The sequence below is a fragment of the Hyla sarda genome, chromosome 4 (assembly GCF_029499605.1).
Source record: "Hyla sarda isolate aHylSar1 chromosome 4, aHylSar1.hap1, whole genome shotgun sequence".
NCBI classification, from domain to species: Eukaryota; Metazoa; Chordata; class Amphibia; order Anura; family Hylidae; genus Hyla; species Hyla sarda.
In genome coordinates, this window is record NC_079192.1 from 209,381,002 (window position 1) to 209,401,373 (window position 20,372).

General features: G+C 36.7%; 1 protein-coding gene across 3 annotated transcripts in view; it reads left to right on the forward strand.

Annotated features, from left to right (window-relative positions):
* The window catches only part of SEMA3A (semaphorin 3A), a 265,980-nt gene that overhangs the window by 60,436 nt on the left and 185,172 nt on the right, over window positions 1-20,372 (forward strand). For all 3 annotated transcript variants that reach the window (XM_056573400.1, XM_056573403.1, XM_056573401.1), the window contains exons 2-3: window positions 14,207-14,364; window positions 19,109-19,171. In XM_056573400.1, coding sequence (XP_056429375.1) covers window positions 14,207-14,364; window positions 19,109-19,171 — 221 coding nt within the window. The remainder of the gene's footprint in view (window positions 1-14,206; window positions 14,365-19,108; window positions 19,172-20,372) is intronic.

Genomic DNA, 20,372 nt, shown 5'->3' on the forward strand with positions numbered 1-20,372 from the left:
CTCTGTGTAGTAATGAAAGCAGGCTGCTGCAGCCAAGATCCCAGGGGTCCCCAGTGGCGGGATCCCCACGATCTGACATCTTATCCCCTACCCTTTTGATAGGGGATAAGATGTCTAGGGGAGGAGTACCCCTTTAAGGGGTTAAACGAAAGAAGCTATGGACAACTTCACCACTCTTTCTTTGCACAGGTTTTGATGTTTTTAAAGGTGAAATGTAACCCTAACATATAAAGCTTTCTTGTATTTTATAAACAGTAGTAAGAAGGAGCACAGACACAAATCATATCACATTCCATATTTTTATGCAGCTTAGTTTATTTGTGAAGTGAAGGAAACCTCATCATTTATTTCAATTAACCAATTCTAGGCAGAGAGAATCCTGGCATCTCTACTATTGTAAAACATGCTTTGGCTGTATAGAGAGAATTAAAGGAATTCCTCCTGCTGGAAGTCATTAATTGGTAATTTAATAAATAAACATCAAACACTTCATGCAAACAGAGCCAATAAAATGGCACAGCAAAGAGCTGCAAATCTTTTACTTTTATAGTGATTTATATTAGTCTAGTCGTGGACCAAATTAGCAGTATTACTGGCCATGCCTTAGATTTTATATAACAAAATACATATATAAAACTCTTCCAACAATAATTATTGGTAACAATCAAATCATGCTATGAGATCTAATAAAAATATATACTTTTACTCCAGATAACTAGTCTGTTCTCATTGTGGTCATTCAACTTTTTATCAAATCTAGAAATTTAACCTGTCACCCTTATTGTCTTTATGACATTGTTTAGTTCTAACAAAATTAAGTAACACTGTTCTTTATTACGTCTACTCTTTTCTAGGGAGGCCCTTTAAAAAAAATGCAGTCAGGGTGAATAAGAATTGAAGTATAATAAGTAAATTTACTTTCCCTCTTGCCATGCCATTTCAACAGCTCCTGGACCCGGCTGCTCTTTAATTTCTCTGCCAGTCACCAGCTGAAAACAGAGAAAGTGGAAAGCAGCTGAGATCGGAAGCCATTAGAATAGCAGGAGCGGTGGATCGGGTGAGCTGAGTATACTCTTAAGTGCTGAGATCAATTGTAATGTATTCTGAGGGTCAACAACCCATCAAATGTGATCAACAAGTCAGTTGTCAGGGGGTGGTGAGTAGATTGCAGGTGGTAATTCAGTTTATAAAGTTTATCGTGCAGTACTGACCGAATAGTGCCTTACTGGTTGCCAAGGATTTGGGTGCTGCACACATACATATTGAAGTGTTAACACTAGTGCAAAGAAACTGGAAAGTAGACAGTGCTCCAGTAATGTAGCTTCACTTCACTGTGTAATCACATATCACCAAGCTCCATAAAATTATTGGGCTACTTGAGAGAGCATAGAGTTTGTATGGGGCAGAGGAGACAATGCCGGGGCCTACACTGCACTGCTATCAATGGTAAGATGGCAAGGAATAAGATATTTAATTTCTTCAACCACAGTGTATCGCACAGGGGGGGGGGGGGATGAAAACCTATTACTCCCCTAACTAGGCCTTATCTGGCTGCTGCGCTACCTGACAAAGACACAATGATGTCCTTGTGTCACCTGCATCATTCACCCACCTTCTTAAAGGATACAGGTCTAAAGTTGCCAGTGGATCCTATGAAGCAGGGTGATGCATGTTGATGCATTGTCTCTACAGTGGAAGAACCCAGCCTATTATTAATCCTATGGTCTGTTTATCAACACACATCTGTACAGCACCAAACTCCATGGCCACCATATCTTGGAGAGTATTTACAATAATACTGCAGAGCACATAACTTTTATTCTGTTGTACTGATTGAACTTCTACCACTGATGTATTTAGCACCCAGAGGCAGTCAATCTAAGTTGTATAGGATACCAACCACTCGAAGACAGATTTTTCTTTTGTTTGTATGTGGTTGCTTGGAATATACTGTACTACCCAGAAGCTGTTGCCTTTTCTATATGGTTTGATGAATCAGGAAAAATCCCCAGGGAAAATGGCAGAATCCAGTTGATACTAAAAAACTGCAACTTTTAGCAAAATGCATATTCATTTTTATAACAAAGCCAAAGAAACCTAACTCAATTGGAGATGAAAAATTAATCCTTCATCACATGTGGTATGGCAAAAGTTTTAGTTTTCGAGTATCAACTGGATTAGTCCATTCTCCCTGGGGATATTTCCTGTATCTTTTACAAATTTTCTCCACATCGGTTGATTGTAGACTATCTACCGGCTCCCAAAGGCTGCACCACTTTAAAAACCCAAATGCCTCATAAGTTGTTGTGGCTTGCTTACACAACAACATAAGGTGAGCGCCCCCTATAAGAGGATATATCTATAGATTCTGCACCTTTTCAGACATACTGTACCACGTACTCTTTTTTTTTTTAATATTGAAGACAATTTATATATGGTTTTCAGGTAGTTTATAGCAACACATAAGACTCTCAAAGCCAGGTACTGATCTAACATTGAACAGAAGGTAACAAGTAATCTCTTTATTTATAAAAAAAATGTGTTTAAAATGAAATGGTTCCTAGGGAAGACTGTGTGAATGTTTATTTCTTCAACCACATACAGATTACAGATTAATAAAAGGGCGTATCAAGAAACTATAAAAAGGCGTGCAGGACCTGTTTAATTTCAACACAAAAGATAGAGCACAAACTATACACTTTACATTGCCTTAACTATATAATACTAATGGCATACTACTACTACTTAAATGTGTTACCTCACACACTGGCAATTATTAGAAAGTCAACCTTTTTAGGCTGTACTCTTCCATAGTATAACTTCCTTCAGAAAGTTTCATGTTCCTTTGAGCATCTCCTGCAGAGTAAGTTTTATACTTTTTTTTGTAAACCCAGTAATAGCAGCCTCTAGCATTTGTGCTGATTTGGCCCAAACTAGAAACCTGAACTGGCCAGGAGAGGAATGACCAGCCCACTTACCAACCGGCCATTAATTTAACCCCTTAACGACGCAGGACGTATATTTACATCCTGCGCCGGCTCCCGCGACATGAAGCGGGGTCGCATCACATTGCGTCAGTCCCGGCGCTCATCAACGGCCGGGACCCGCGGCTAATACCACACATTGCCGATCGTGGCAATGTGAGGTATTAACCTAATCTCTTACACGCCAGTGATCTGTGTAAGAGATCAGTGTGTGCAGTGTTATAGGTCTCTATGCAAAAGAAAAGTAAAAAAAAAGTGTTAATAAAGGTCATTTATCCCCTTCCCTAATAAGAGTTTGAATCACCCCCATAAAAATAAAAATAAACATATGTGGAATTGCCGCGTGCACAATGATTTTTTTTCCGTTTTGCCGTGAATTTTTGGGTAAAATGACTAATGTCACTGCAAAGTAGAATTGGTGACGCAAAAAATAAGCCATAATATGGATTTTTAGGTGGAAAATTTTAAGGGTTATGATTTTTAAGAGGCAAGGAGGAAAAAACGAAAGTGCAAAAACTGAAAAACCCTGAGTCCTTAAGGGGTTAATTTAAAAAATCCAGGTCTTCAAATAGGATTTCCAAAAATTCTCTTGCAAGTTATTTAACTCTCTGCTGGATTTCCCCATATTTCACTCCGCTTTGCCTGGATGGGATATGCACTTTCTGAAACCTAGTGTCTACATATGACAGGTACTTTAGGGAAGTATAGTGACCACAACCACCATTTCAGTCACTGTCTTTGAAGACACAATTATGCTTTAAAGTAAACCTGAATTCTTCTTTTACATACATTTATCTGGATTTATCTTTTCACTATATGTTCCCTAGTTACAGATCTGCAATACCACAAATTAATTTTATTCCTTGTCCTTTCCCTCTCTGATTCCCTGTTATATGTTGGTTAAGGCCACATCTAGAGACTTTTCATTAGAAAACACACACAAATATAACGACTATTTCCTGAGGATTCTGGTTTTCCTTTACTGAAAATAACACTAAGCAATTAATTCCTCAGAAGTGGATCTTTGGCACATTAAGTCCAATGTTATCGGAAAATGATAATGACACAATTAGTCTAAGAGTTGGTCCCAGATGAGGTTTGTGGCTAAAATAAACATGCAAATGTTCCCAGAGGGTGGAGGAAATCATATTTATCTCCGACTTCACGATGGGAAGGGTGTTGGTGGTTTTGTGATAGATGTGTGTCTTAAAGCAAGACGTCAGAAGGTTTCTGCCTTGCGTCCTATTGAAAGGAAACTGGAATTACGCCCTAAAAAACAGCTGTGTTGTAATTAATGTTGTGCTACAGAGATGAAAAAGAAAGGAAGGACAGAAAATGAAAGCCTAGCCTTTGTGTTTGATATACTGTCTAGTGTCTACCTTCTCTTATCAGTATGCTACTTAATTACTAGGAGCACCGAAAGACACATACTGTATACTGGACGTTATTGTTCCTATCCTTGGGAAATTCATTAGGTGCTGAGAGAATAGGAAATCATACTACATGCTGCAAAGCAGACAGCTCTAATCCTTACATTTCACAATCAGCCCATTTTTATTTATAGATTTTTTTCATTTTGCATACAGTAGAAAATAAGGAAAAAAATATAGATTTTTAAAAAAAAATTAATCACATAAACAAATAATTTCAGAAAACTCAGATACATTTTGCTGTAAGTTTGTATTTCACATTTTGTACATAATGTATTAAATATATACACAGTATTAGTGTGACATTTTTGTAAATACAATAAAAAAAGTATTTTGTTCCTCCCAGTTTTAAAGGGAACCTGTCACTAAGTTTTACTCTATATAACCTCTGGAGGCCTCAGACCACGAAACGGAGTGCTTGGCAGCTTATTTTTTCTCATTTTTTTTCTCTCTCATGCTGCATGTTCTTAGCTCCCTGCACCCCTCTTATTGCTATGACTCCCCAGCATTTACATGATTAATTTCAGTTTGCTTAGTTAGCGTCCAGTAGTGCCACCCGCACCTTTCCTCTATATTTGCCACTTTATAGAGATTAATATTGTGTCCTACTATGCCTGGATGTTTGCTGGCACATCTATATGGAGAAAACAACTTCACAAATTTCGCATGCAGTATGTAAATCAGGCTCAAGTAGTCAGTTCGGGGTGCGGGAATGCCGAAGTAGTCATGGTGCCTGGGCTGTAATCACGCCTAGTTAGGCTTAAAAAATTCTAGGTATGATTGAGCAGCTCAGTCAGGGCCTGGTGTCATTGCTCACAGCTAAGCTGTCAATCAAGTCTGTATAGTGGTTATCAGAGCCTGAATAGCCCGGGGTGCTGTGACTACTTCACCGTACCTGGTGACTACTTGAGCCTCATTTCCATACTGCATGTACCATTTATAAAAGTTGTTTTTGCTACATTGACAGATGTGCCTTTAGACATCCAGGCATGGTAGGACACATGATATTAGCCTCTCTTACGTGTTGCCTTTCGTTATATAGGGAAAAACTTAGTGACAGGTTCCCTTTAAATGTGATATAATAGACATTTTAGATTTGAACACAAAGATATATCAACCTCACTCATACCATGAGTTGTACACAAGGTATTTATACATCCAAAAGTTCACATGTTGTTATGACCTTTACCAATGCTCTAAAAAGAGACTTAAACTCACTTTAGGGTCTGATGTCTTGAGTGCTGATCACAAAGTTCTATGACCCATAGACATGAGAATTTGTTGCTGGTAGATCCTGTCAGAGGAAATGGTAATCAGTTTGGATGGAATATGTTCCATTCTATAGTGTTGGCTGAAAGCTGTATTGGGGAAAGTGTCAAATAGCTTGCTGGGCATTGACGTTTTGCAACATCTGGAGGGCCACAGTTTGAGACCACTGCTATAGACATTAGATCAGTGTGTCTCCAGCAATTGCAAACACTGCAATAGATTGTTGGCCAGTCGAACCAAACTTTGTTGAATCTCCTGAACCTATCTGGTATGTACTACCAGGGCCGGCTTCGCCTGTAGGCAAAATAGGCAGCTACCTAGAGCGCCCTCTTGATAGGCGGTGGCGTTCTGCCTGCCACAAAAAAGTTAGACAACCAGCATCTGAACCACTTGTTCAGCCAGCAACATGAGAAGGTTTGTTACAATGTGTCACCCCAGTAGTAAGCTAAATACATGAAGAGGGGCTTGTTACAATGTGTCACCCCAGTAAGGTTGGGCGGGCCAATGGACGGAGTCAAGGGGGCTGCAAAATAAGCTTTTGCCTAGGATGGCAAAAATCCTTGCATGTGTACTATGACCTCAATTTTTTTATTAATGAAAAGCAAAGTCACGACTACCAGAACCCCTCTCTATCTTGTTTTCCTTTATTTGTTTAGAGCAGGAAGTTTGCTTTTTTTTTTTTTTGTGGCCATCAGATTTTGTGATATTTTGCATTTTTATGAAAATGACTTGTCACTACTATTTCCAGAGCTGCAAGACACTTAAAATGCAGCGATACCTGGGAAAAATATGAAACATGCATCAGACCTCCTCATTGAATTAATTCTGCATTTAGCAACAAACATTCTAACACATGCTCTCTTTTTACTGTTAAGTTTCACAGCACCAACACTTCATAAGAATTAACAGTTCAAATGCTACTGAGCATCGCTGAACAGAAGCTATTTCCCCGTACACAGCACCACCAGCTCTCTGCACTGGCTGGCTGTTTTATGACATTGTGTTGGAAATAGCTTCTGTTCTCATTATTGAAAATATATATTGCACTTTAATCTTTTATTATGTCTAAGGCCTAATTATGGTTTTAAATAATGACCGAATATAAAGAATATATTATTGTTTCATGCTACATTTCTAGTTCTTATTAGGTTCTTTTTTTTGCTGTTCGACTCCATGGAAGGGGACAACTAATAGAAAACAAATGGCTACTCAAACAGCTTTCCCCCCATGGAAAATAATGAAGATCTCATTTAAAACCAGTTTATGACTCTTCTGGGCACAATGAAATATTGTTGACCTCAGCTCGTATTCCAAAGCTTTAAAATAGTTAACGGCATGTAACAATTCTATAACTTAAACAGAAGCACACCATGAAACCAGGTAGCTTTTCATCTGAAAGTTCAAACATGTATTTTTGAAACTTTTGAATAAATGTAACAAACTTATCCCTACCGTTAGATAAATGTGTCATTCTTTATGGGCATATAGTAATATTAATATCCAAACATGACAGTGCTTTAGCTTTTTCCTTAATTTAAATAAAAATTTTTTTTTTTTCAGGGAAACATCTTGTCACTCTTTGCAGTAGAGATTACAAAATTCTTAGATGCTTTTATTAAAGTCAATGAATATATTGATATTTACAAGGTTAGAAACATGGAAGAAAACTTTTAATGTAAGGGCCATACACATTATATAGAAGTAGGTTGATGGTTGACTAACCATACAACAAACTATCATCCGATGAATGATCATTTCACAGACACAGCTATTCATATGTGTACAAATTGACCATTCATGATCAATGACAATGAACAGGATGAACGATCTTTCTGGGAACATTTTGAGAAAATATTTTCCTAAATAATTATTCATGGAAGAAGGATCTTTCCCAAATGTAAAAGCTGTCCTACATCTTCTTCAATAAATTGTTGGACATTTATCTTTCCTGATCTCCCCATACACAAGAATGTCTAGCGTGGTTGAATTGAAATGTTTCTTCTATATGGAGAGAGGGGTAAGCCGCAGTCAGACAGCTCTGAATCTGGCTCATCTCTCCTAGAACAAAAACAAATCCAACAAGCCCCTAGCTTATATGCACTGATATCATCTCTTGGTGGAGATTCAGAAACAGACATACACCTTAGACATTTAGTAAAACCCTCCAGGAGTATGGGCACCTGAAGATGTTTTATCCAACTATTTCAGGCACAACCAACATTTTTCAGATGATGACGGTCAGTCATCAGTCAGCTAAAACGATTATTCATTGTTACATTGCAGCCATCATTTTGGTTGAAATAATTAATTTAGCCTGATTTGTGTTTGTACCTTTGTACCAATATCCTAATATTAACGTAATCACTACATTTACATGCAGAAGCAACACTCATACCTGGACAGATATTACACAAATCAAATCTCCTGTAGCTACACTAACCAGTCTAGTACTAAAAATGGCAAAGGTGGCTTTGTTTTAGCTATCTATACATTGTACCAGATTTTCTCATTTCTTCATTCAGAGAATGAGGCAAAGTCAATGAAGTATGAAACTTCTCTAATACGTGAAGCAATTTGCCTCTATTTAGATATTGCAGCCACAATGCGTAAGGCTTTATCACATTTGTAATTTTTTACTTTAAAGTACTTTTAAATGACTTCCTAAAAATTGATTTTCAAAATACTTACCTGAGGCTATAGGATATTTAGAGTGTGTATTCTTAATGTATTTTTGTTGCTTAGCGGGTTTATCCAAACATTGTTACATTTAGATGTTTGTCGGTTGATGCTAGTTTCACAGGGCTCGTTGACAATGTAATCTTTATGGAAATACCATCTGTCTCAAAGTCTTCTGTCAGGTGAAAGAGGAAGCTAACCGGTTAATATGTCCAATCATTTGTTTCTTCTCATATACCAGCCCCTTTTTACATTACGTGCTTGGGTAGCCAAGCAGACATGTATTATACATGCATGTATATGTAGGAGTTCAAGGCTGAGAGTTTTAAAAATGTCCCGATCAAAGCTGAAAGGATGGAGCCAGTATTGTATTATTGTGTAGTATCTGATGGATCCTTGTCGCTTGACAAATTGCCTTGAAGTCTTTGTCATCAGCATGTAACAGTATTGTGCCCAAGAATATGACTTTTAATGACCTTTTTAAAGTACAATCGTGTGTACATAATAATCTAGACACAACACCATGTTAAGGAAGGATGTTTTTTTGCTTTTTTTTTATGTTTATTCTTTCTTGCCTCAAAACAATACCAGAATGTGTTGACTTTTTTAGATTGAGGCTGAGAACACTTTAGTGATGTTTACACAAAGGAAACCATAGTGATGTATTTGGTGAGGTTTTGGATTTTTATATAAGGCTTTCGTGAAAGTTTGAATATTGGAGAGATTGTTAAAAGTTACATCTCTAGATATATGTGTGTATGTATATATATATATATATATATATATATATATATATATATATATATATATGGGGGAGGGCGGATCATGAAGCATTAGACATATTCTTTGTATATCAAGTGTAATTCAAGAGTCCATCAAACGTTTAAAAAAAAAAAAAAAAAAAAAAAAAAAACATTGGATCATAGGGTCCAGGCATTTTCATTGTACCCTCTATTATTTATTTATGATTATTTTGGTTTATTATTATTATTTTTTTTTTTTTTTGGGGGGGGGGTTATTGTGTTCCTTTAGAGGATACAACATCTTTACAATGTGAATAGAGGAATCTGAATGGTTATTTTTATTGTCAAAACTAATTAAACTCTGATGGACCCCTGAAGAACCCCATGATCAGTCAACAAGAGCTACCAGGATTACAGATCCATTACAGTGGTTATGGCTGAGTCAGTAAGGTCGGCCTTGATGCTAACAGAGTATAACATGGCTTTTCCTTGATCTTCTGCTAAGTAGAGAAAATTGTAATTATTACACAGCATTGAATGTTATTCCCTTAGGATTTTAAAGTCTTCTGTAATTCCAGTGGCAAATGTTCACCTTTATTTGTAGAAGACACCAATAGTACATTACAGAAGGCGCCAATAGTACATTACAGACCTAAGTTGTTAACAAAAAGGTTGTGTCTGGATATAATATGTCTTCATGTAAGCATGTATAAGTGCTTTCTCCATCTAGATTTAGCATGGCAGATTACAGAAAATTCAATGAAGCATCAAGATAACTAGACTATGACTATGTTCACACTGCATAATTTTTGAGCATAATTGCGCTTAGAAATTCTACTCTGAAATTCAGATGCAACAGAATCCTATTGCTGTCAATGGGATTCTGCTGCACAGTCTACATGATGGAGTTTCATCAGCGAAGTTTATGTCACGTAATATTCACCATCACCACCAAAAGTATGATCTCTGTCATTCTTTAGGTGAAACATTCGGCGCCGGAGTCTTCGGACTAAATATTTATGGCCGTAAATTCCTTCCTATAAACCTAGCCTAAAGGACAGAGATCTATGTTCATAATCCTAAAATTAATTAGAAACATAGAAAAAAAAGTACATGACCAACATGCTACACATGAAGTGAAGTTTTTACCTACTGTGAAAGACAATTAAAGGAAAACTGTCATATGTTTTGTCCCGCACTATCCACGGGTATCTGTGGATAGTGCGGGAGACGCTGAACATTTTGAGTCCTACCTTGCCCGGATCCGCTGCGCCGTTCGCCCATTATAGCTGGTTTTCGGTATATTCAAATTAGCTGCTAACTGGCACGGTCGGGGTTACTGCCTTCAACTGGCATTGTGACGTAACCATCGCCCAGCCCGTATCACCGCCCGGCTAATGAATATTCATACGTTGTTTTACACTCTCCGTCTCATCTCGGCCAAGTCCTGGACGATACTGCGCATGCACAAAATTTTCTACTATACCCGAAATCTGTCTTCAGCGTTTGAAGCAATGTTGAAGACAGCTTCCGGGTATAGTAGGAAATCCCGTGCATGCACAGTATCGTCCAGGACTCGGCCGAGACAAGATGGAGAGTGTAAGACAACGTATGAATATTCATTAGCCGGGCGGTGCTGCGGGCCAGGTGGCGGTTACGTCACAGTGCCAGTTGAAGGCAGTAACCCCGCCCATGCCAGTTAGCAGCTAATTTGAATATACCGAAAACTAGCTATAACTGGCGAACGGCGCAGCGGATCAGGGCAAGGTAGGACTCAAAATGTTCAGCGTCTCCCGCACTATCCACAGATACCTGTGGATAGTGTGGGACAAAACATACGACAGTTTTCCTTTAACTATATATATATATATATATATATATATATATATATATATGTATAGTCATACAACATAGGTTCCTATTACATAATCTAAAAAACAATTGGTAATATTTACATCTTCCAAGTATTTTTATAAGTTTCTTCATACTTCAGAAATAGCTTAGAACATGTTCAAGCTATGCAGTATTGGGGAAGTATTCTTGTTCTCTGTAGAGCTTACAGTACATTGATGAAAGTAAAACATACGTGATGACAAGGCAGCAACACTTTGTGACATGTGCAGATAAGGTGGCATGAAATCCAAGGTCATGACAAGGGTCAGCATGCAAGACAATATTAGAACAAAGAGCTGTGCAAGTCAAGTCAAATGTCTTATATCACAAAACATATTATCTTTCTTCATATATTCCAGACTAGAATGTTGTGCATCTCTTCACCAAATGTAACATAACTACTCATGTATTTCCTAATAGGAGTGTAGTTTATCATTTATAATTTTATTGCTTAAATGAGACCCTGTTACTATGAATTGGTCAGGATCAGTGTATCAAAACCTATTGTATACCAGTCTCCCTGGTGTGGTCAATATAAGTATGAAATGTTTGACAGAGGAAAAACTGCAGGAAATGTCTTATTGTTCTTTAAGGCAGCTAGGCCAGCGCAGATACAGGCATTGCCTTTGATATGGAAATAAGATATTTTAGATTTAAATGAACAAAATAAAAGTACTTGACTAAGGTGACATTTATCTTTTGAAACTACAAATCACCAATGATAGACATACAAAAGGTAAAAGCACAATAGAATTATGGCTAAAAGCCATTTTGTCATACGACAGTTTTAGCTTTTAATGTTGAAATACCTTGTCCCTAATTTGGAAAAAATAAAGATTTTTTTCATAGTGACCTAAAATTTTCTGAATATTTTTTTAATATATATATATATATATATATATTTTTTTTTTTTTTGTAGGATAAAGGCAGATTAATGCTAGACAGAAGAAAAACAGCGTAGTGTCAAGTGTCAAGCTTTTACACAAGCCTTATCAAGGCAAAAGAAAATGCATCTTTTTCAGCATATTGTGCTAACATATTGAGCAGCGTATTGAGCATTACACATTTTCAAGCTTTCTATGCTAGTATTTTGGAGTCAAGCATTGATAAACTCACCTCTTAGAAAAGTAATGATATAGAAGTAAAGAGGTTGTAATGGATTACAAAAACATAGCTGCTGTCTCACAAAACTAGTGCCACATTTGTCCTCACTTCACTTCAATGAAATTGAGCTGTAATTCCACACACAAACTTAGGACACTAGTGGCACTCTTTTACTAAGAATCAGCTATGGTTTTCGAAATCCTGAATAAAGTTTTTAACCTCTTAAGGACATAAGGCATACTTGTATGCCCTTCCTGGTTCATAGCGGATAGGTCCCAGCGGGTAATGAAAGCCGGGACCCTGGGTTAATATTATGCGGCACCGATCGTTGTTCCGCATGCTATTAACCCTTTAGACGTGGCATTCAAAGTTGATCACTGCATCTGAAGTAAATAAAATACACTCCTGGGAGCTCAGTCAGGCTGATCGGGACCTTTGCGGTCAAATTGTGATGTCCTGATCAGCTAGAACACGAATGGAGGGTCCGTAACCTGCCTCCGGCATGTCCAGTCGGCGATTGATTGTTCCAAGCCTGAAATCCAGGCTTGAGCAATTGACCGCCGATAACACTGATCATTGTCATGTTAATGCATGGGGCTGATCTGTGTAGAAGATCAGTGTGTGCAGTGTTATAGCCCCTAGACTGTAAACAAACATATTTGGTATCGCCGCGTGTGGAAATGTCCGAACTATAAAAATATATTGATTAAACCGCACTGTCAATGGCGTATGCGCAAAAAAAATTCCAAGCTCCAAAATAGTATATTTTTGGTCACTTTTTATATCCCGAAAAAATGAATAAAAAGCGGTCATTATGTTTGATCAATACAAAAATAGTACCACTAAAAACTTCAGACCACAGCGCAAGAAAATTAGCCCTCATACCACCCCGTATGCAGAAAAAGAAAAAGTTATAGCGGTCAAAAGATGACCATTTTAAATGTATTCATTTTTGTACATGTAGTTATGATTTTTTCCAGAAGTACGACAAAATCAAACCTATATAAGTAGGATATAATTTTAATCATATGGACCTACAGAATAAAGAAAAGGTGTCATTTTACCAAAAAAAATGCACTGCGTAGAAAGTTACAAAATTGCATTTTTTTCTTCAATTTTGTCGCACAATAAATTTTTTTTTTCTGTTTCGCTGTGGATTTTTGAATAAAATGACTAATGTCACTGCAAAGTAGGATTGGTTGCACAAACATAAGCCATAATATGGAATTTTAGGTGCAAAATTTAAAGGGTTATGATTTTTAAAATGTAAGGGGGAAAAAATGAAAGTGCAAAAATGGAAAAACCCTGAGTCCTTAAATGGTTAAAGCTTCCTTTTCCAAATTATAATTCCTAGAGGAGCATGGATAATAATGATGAAGGTTCTAAGTCTATAGTCCTCAAATGCCATGAATGTAGCATCTGCATGTGTGTTGAGTAGCCAGATAAAATATTTTTGGGGATATTTCCATGTAAACAATTATGGCATACCCACAAGATATTCCATTAATGCCTGATAGATGTGGGTTCTGTATTTGGAATCCACACCTGTCATTAGAATGAGGCCCCCTTCTGGCCAGGTTGTGGTGGACAGATTGTGAAAACCTGGACTGACAGAAGCTCTTTTCTTCTCACTATGAAATTAAAATGCATGATCAGCTCTTTTGAGCTTGTATGTTTATCAGGATGTGTATGGCTAACTTTAATTCCTTTTTATGAATTTGCTTTCCATTTTCCATAAATGGTGCAAATACTGTTCTAAACTGTTTTGTAACAAAGGCCTATATATGGATATGTATCCCTAAAAGCATTTGGGACCTGGTCAAATGTGGCATAATGACCCTTGTGGCATACAGGAACATGCTCTATGTGACCTTTGTAGCAACTGGTCAGCATATGTACACAAAAGGTTACACATACATGCTTAGAAATCCTTCTTTATGGTGATTTCAAGGTCTCCAATCCTTGACCATTTGTTTTTTTGCACTTAATTTTGTTAAAGTAAGTGCAATGTCTGATTTATAGAATATATATACAGAACTGTATATTTTATATCATACTAAACCATTGTTTTTATATCTAACATATCTCAATCTGCTTTTTGTTTTAGAAATGTTGGACACCAACAATTTAATTACATTTAATGGACTGGCCAACAGCTCCAGTTACAGTACATTTGTATTAGATGAAGAGCGGGGAAGACTATTCGTTGGGGCTAAGGATCATATATTTTCATTTAACCTGGCTAACATCAAAGATTATCAAAAGGTATTGTATATGAACTTGGTGAGGAAGAAATGATGTGTGTTGCCTTGTGTAGCTAAACATTTGTTGTAATCTTGTTATCATGATGAATTTCCAGTCGTCACTAGCATATCGTGGTTTCTGTTACAAAGATTGAAATTACAAGAAGATGCTTGTCTAGGACTGCAGCCTGTTGGATTGGTGGTCAGTGACTTTGGCTGCGTTGGTAGTAGGAATCCAACAGGTCAGTGTAATTCTGGACAGTAACCCAGCAGGGAACATGTCAAAGAGCTAGAAGTCATTTTTCTTAAGTTCTATAAATTTCTACTCATCTTCCACCCCCCCGGACATAGTAATATTGCCTAGTGAAATAACAGACAATCATATAGGTGTCTTATATAGGTGTACAAGACACTTATGCATATAAAAAGGGAAACAGTATGGTGTGACAAAAAACTAAACTTCAATTCCAGATCCATTTAGATGCAAACAAATATTCAATCTTCAGCTTCAAAGTCTTTTTTGTTCATCTGGTGAATTTCCATTTAATTTATCAGAGAAATGTCCAGCCAGCTTCTCCTGGCATATAGTGGATGTTAACAGGCCTCATGCCTATACATACAACGACTTTATATGATATATTATGCTTTCAGAGAGAGGGCAAAAATACATTTTAATAAAGCTTAACCAAACATTGGAGAAAGCAAGTTTATATTCATGACTTTTTAAAAAAGAGATGTCACTACAACCGTTCTTTAGTATTCTATGCCATAAAGAACCATACCCATCCACTATCCATCCTATCCGTATTTTTATCTTCAGGAATCCATCCAAGTAACAGCTCTGCCTCTTTGATATGTATACACATGTCATCAGAAATCTGATCACACATGCAGACAAGAGATTGCCTCCTGCAAGGTCATCATAATCTGCCAGGGTGATAATAAACAGTGCACACATGTATGGTCAGGTGATCAGGGGCTGAGGACTGAGTTACTACCTTGTCAAAATTCTAAAGTAAGCAAAAAATAGGATCTTCTCACTCCATTTGCGGTTTTAAAAAAGCACAAATAGTTAATAAGTTTCTATTGATTTTTTTTCTATAAAATAAATAATATTCTCTAAAGAAAATAGTAATATATAATATGTAGTAAACAAAAAAAGAATCAATGACAAATGCCTCAAGCTTGATCCAATGGAATCTGTGCAGTTAGTTTTAAAAAATAATAAATGTTAATACACCAGGGTGTGCAGGGTGGCCAGTCAAGTATGATGATAAAACAATTTAATGTCCCTTTTGGCGTTTATTACAATGTCAGGAGGCAGACCTATAGACAGTGTATGTATGATATGCTGCTCAAAAATATGATCTTATGGTGCGAAACGCAGTCATTTTTATTTAAAGTGTTATTCAAAAGGAATGTTATGACAGCCATGACGAAAAAGCAATAATGTAGACAAAACATGATCTTTCACATTGCTATTCATTCAAGTTTCATATTCCAGAATTCCGTCTGAGAGGTCTGCCTGAAATTTACTTTCAACTTTAACACTCTTGGAGTGTGACAAGTCAAAATAGCATTTACAGACAGCAGCATATGGAGCCAGCTGATCTGAACAGGAATTAGGCATTGCTCATGTGTATTCAGATTCCTAGCAAAATACCTGCCTAACCCCGATAATTGTTTACCTAGCTATAATATTGAAGATCAAAGGATACATCAAATGTATGTTTTTTCCTGATCTATATCTAATACAGGTTATGCTGGCTGATAAAAGTGAGAGCTGTCACATTGTTTATTCTGACTAGAAATTAAAAAAAATGCATTTATAGTATCTATTGTAGAATGTGTGTATACCCTACTCATACATAAAACACTAATACTATAATATACAACATCCATCTCCTTCAAACTTCAAGGGGTTGTACAAGGACAATTGTTTTTTGTTAAACAAGAAAGCATGTGGGAACTGTAGAAATAAACAATAAATCATATTTACCTGCTCTGATCCCCCGCTGCTGCTAACACTCTTCACTTCTTCTTGCTTTTGATGACATCTTGAGCCTGTAAGAAATGCATAAGAAAGCATTTCCTGTGAGAGCACAGGGAAGTGGAAACTGTCAGAGCGGCAGCAGCAGCAGGGGATTGGGGAAGTTGAGTATGCTGTATTTATTTATTTTTAAAAATTTTGCAGCACCCAAGGACCTTTCTTAAGAATGTGTTAGGTCTATCAGTTAAAACATCTTTATAGAGTTCAAGCATCTGTAGGGGTGTCTGTCCTAAAGCAAAAAAGGGGATACACACACAGTTGTTGATGTTAAATATTATACAAAACATAGCATAGTGCCTCATAGGCCCTTGTTAGGGAATAATATTGGGGTACTTGTGCATGCTTTGTGCTTACAAGCCCAGAACCTTTGCTTCTTAATATTAAAAAACAACTGAACTATTAACTGACAGAAACTTGTTTGTACATCAAGGAAAAGTATTTCAGCAGCCACAAAAAAACTAAATCCAGTGGAAGAAGCAAATTCATCCAGGCATTTGACTCACTTGATTCTATGCAAGAGCAAATATCTGTTCAAGGTCACGTGTAAATTATCTGTTCTGGTTTATTGCTCCCCCTTCTTTTTATTTATATTACATTATCCGAGGTTCCCAATAGATTCATAGTGTGGTATTAAATGAGGATCATGTTTTATTCTATACCTAATTCCTAAAAGCCTTTCAACAACCATGAATAATTGACTGTGAGGATCTCTGGATTTTGCAGTGAGTGCGAAGCCGCTTTTACTTTGCAAGAAGTACTGAGCTTAGGTAGCATTAAAAGACTAGTGATAATCATAGACTGTATTAACAATGTATCTGAAGCTAAATACCTGTTATATGGCACAATACCAGGCCAATTTACAACAGTTTATATAGTAAGTTCAGATTTGTGCTTTGGGATTTGACTGTCACCACCATTTTTCAGCTAGATCTTAAATAACTAAATATATAGAACAACACTGTATGTGACTACTGTCAAGAAAAATGTAAATTATATAGGAACACCTGTACTTTTGCTTATGGGATGCCTGGTTTGTTTAAAGGGGTACTCCGATGGAAAACAATATTTTAAAAATCAACTGGTGCCAGAAAGTTAAGCAGATTTGTAAATTACTTCTATTAAAAATCGTAACCCGTCCAGTACTTATCAGCTACTGTATGCTCCAAAGGAAATTCTTCTCTTTTTGAATTTCTTTTCTGTCTAACCACAGTGCCCTCTGCTGACACCTCTGCCCATGTCAGGAACTGTCCAGAGCAGGAGAGTTTTTCTATGGGGATTTGCTCCTACTCTGGACTGTTCCTGACATGGACAGAGGTGTCCGCAGAGAGCACCGTGGTCAGACAGGAGGGGGTGCATTGAGGGGGTGGGACGTGATGTCAGGGGGCGTGGCCACCCCTGAAGCCCGCACCCAGTGCTTGGAACTAAATGTTCTGAATGCTGGGGAGTGGATTATCCCTTAAGATTTTTAAATAGAAGTAATTTACAAATATGTTTAACTTTCTGGAGCCGGTTGATTTATAAAAAAAAAATTTCCACCGGAGTAGGCTTCTTTCACACTGCTGTTAGTACACGGCAGTGTGACGGCTGTCAGGAGAGCCAAGCAGAATAGTTGGAGAAACATTACTGTTTGTGCCGTCTTCTCCCGCTATTCATAATGGTGCTCAGTAATAGTGGTAAATGGTAGCCACTGGGATCCGTTGGTACCCGTTGCTCTCTGTCATGAGAACGGCCGTTAAAGTCAGAAGAGAAAAAAGAGACTTTGACGCTCATTCTCGACAGGGAGCAATGGCAGTGTGAAGGGGGAAATACCCCTTTAAAGGCAAATGTATATATAGTTCAACTAAAAAAAATCCAGGTAGAAATCTTAGGTTCGTTTCCCTCAATCAGTGGAAATATTTCTAAAGTGGTTATTTTGTCTAAAAAAAATGTATGTCTTAAAAAAATCTCAAAACCATTGAGATCTGTAACAATAATGTTACCACTGATGTCTCTCTGTAGTCTTATAAACTGATAAACCAGAAATCAGCTCATCATTGAAAGTTAAACATTCTTCTAGTTGAACAAAGTTTTGTTTACTATTAGTGCAAACTCTAAGAATTTTGCTCTACTGTAATTTAGCTCCCTGAAGATGATTCATGCACAAAATATCTAATGTAGAATCATTCACAGACATGGAATTGAAGTTATGAAATATACACAGAAGGTCAGCCAATTTACATATTTACCTAAATAAAAGCATGGAGCCTATTAAACCATGTATACCTTCCGCTCCACGATTAAACATCTTAAAGAAAAAAACCTGGTTATAGTCATTGCATCACTGTTTGGCTGATGGCTATCACCCAGAGTCAACAATGAGCATGCATGTTAGACCAAAAACTCTTGTCTCAATAATTCTAGAAAGTCAAGCCACGGCTATGTTTTTTTTTTTTTTTTTTAATTCATGCTGCTGCTTTACTTTAGATAATGTACCTTTAGGGAAAACCAAGCATTGGACAGGTTAAATTCCTTAAAATTCTACTTTGCCTTACTGGCTGACATCGGAAACTTTATATTGTGTGTGAACCCTATCAAAATAGGCAGAATAGAGAGAGGAATGACTGCTTTTTGGTACTTTTTGTAAAGACGTTTTATTTTTTAATGTAAATATCTAACATTTCAATATTGTTTCATGTTCTACATGTAATAAATTAGCATTTTTATATATTTTTTTTAGATTACATGGCCTGTAACTAATACTCGAAGGGATGAATGTAAATGGGCTGGGAAAGATATACTGGTAAGTTCATACCTTTGGTACAAATTGGGTAAGAATCAGCTACCGAAAGGTACTGAAAAATCAGGTTTCAAAGTGTATTTTTAATGTATTGCCTTCCATATGTGTAGAAAATGAATGTATAGTTTTATTGTTTGCATAACGATTAATCATGTTACATATTTACCATGCATTAAACTTATTAAAATATGTCTAATAAGTTATTACAAGCAAAATATTTGCATCATTACTAGAACATTTTACCTAAATTTCAATACTACATATCAATTAATAAAATAATGATGTGTGATGGATGACTTGTGTCACAGTCTTACAGACAAAAGAGTTTGCCATGCTTGTATGTAAATGGTTACTATAAAATTAAGATGGATTCCTAAGGATACTGGAACATATTTTTTTTTTTACTAATCTTTAGTTTTTTTTCTCATAGGAGATTGCACAAAATGTGTGATAAAGGTAAAAAAAAAAAAAAAAAAAACCCGTCCACTCTGATTCTGATTCTATCAAAAATGTATTTTTCTTGCTGATATAGTTAACTTTGTATTCTGGGGCTTAGTACCTTGACTTGTTTTTCTGGAATAGTTTAAAACAACTTGACTTTTTGTATCTGAATAGTTCTATTTTTTTTATTACTTTTCTCCATGTATGTGATGTTTTTCTTGGAATACTTTATATTCTCCTTTATTTGTTTTCAGTTGAGTAACAATTCTTTGATGTACAGGGTAAAAGTACACAGCAAAGTGTAACTCAAGGTTGTTATTTGTCTTGTCACTAATAGACAACAAAGGATGAGACATCTGTTTTATGAACCAACTAAGGCTTTTATCTGTATGGTCATCTCAAATACCTACTCCTAGTATTTGCATAAAACATGTCAAGTAGTTTTCTTTAAATGGGCACTGTCAGATCCAAAAACCTTTTATACATTGTACATCTTGGCAAAACATTAACCTTTCTAATATATACTTCATATGAAAATGTTATTAGCTTTTTATAGAAATCATGGCTTATAAAATCATTGTTTTGTCCAAGCTTAAAGGGGTACTCCGCCCCTAGACTTCTTATCCCCTATCCAAAGGATAGGGGATAAGAGGTCAGCTCACCGGGGTCCCGCTGCTGGGGACCTCCGGGATCGCCGCTGCGGCACCCTGCTATCATTACTGTACAGAGCGAGTTCGCTCTGTGCGTAATGATGGGCGATACA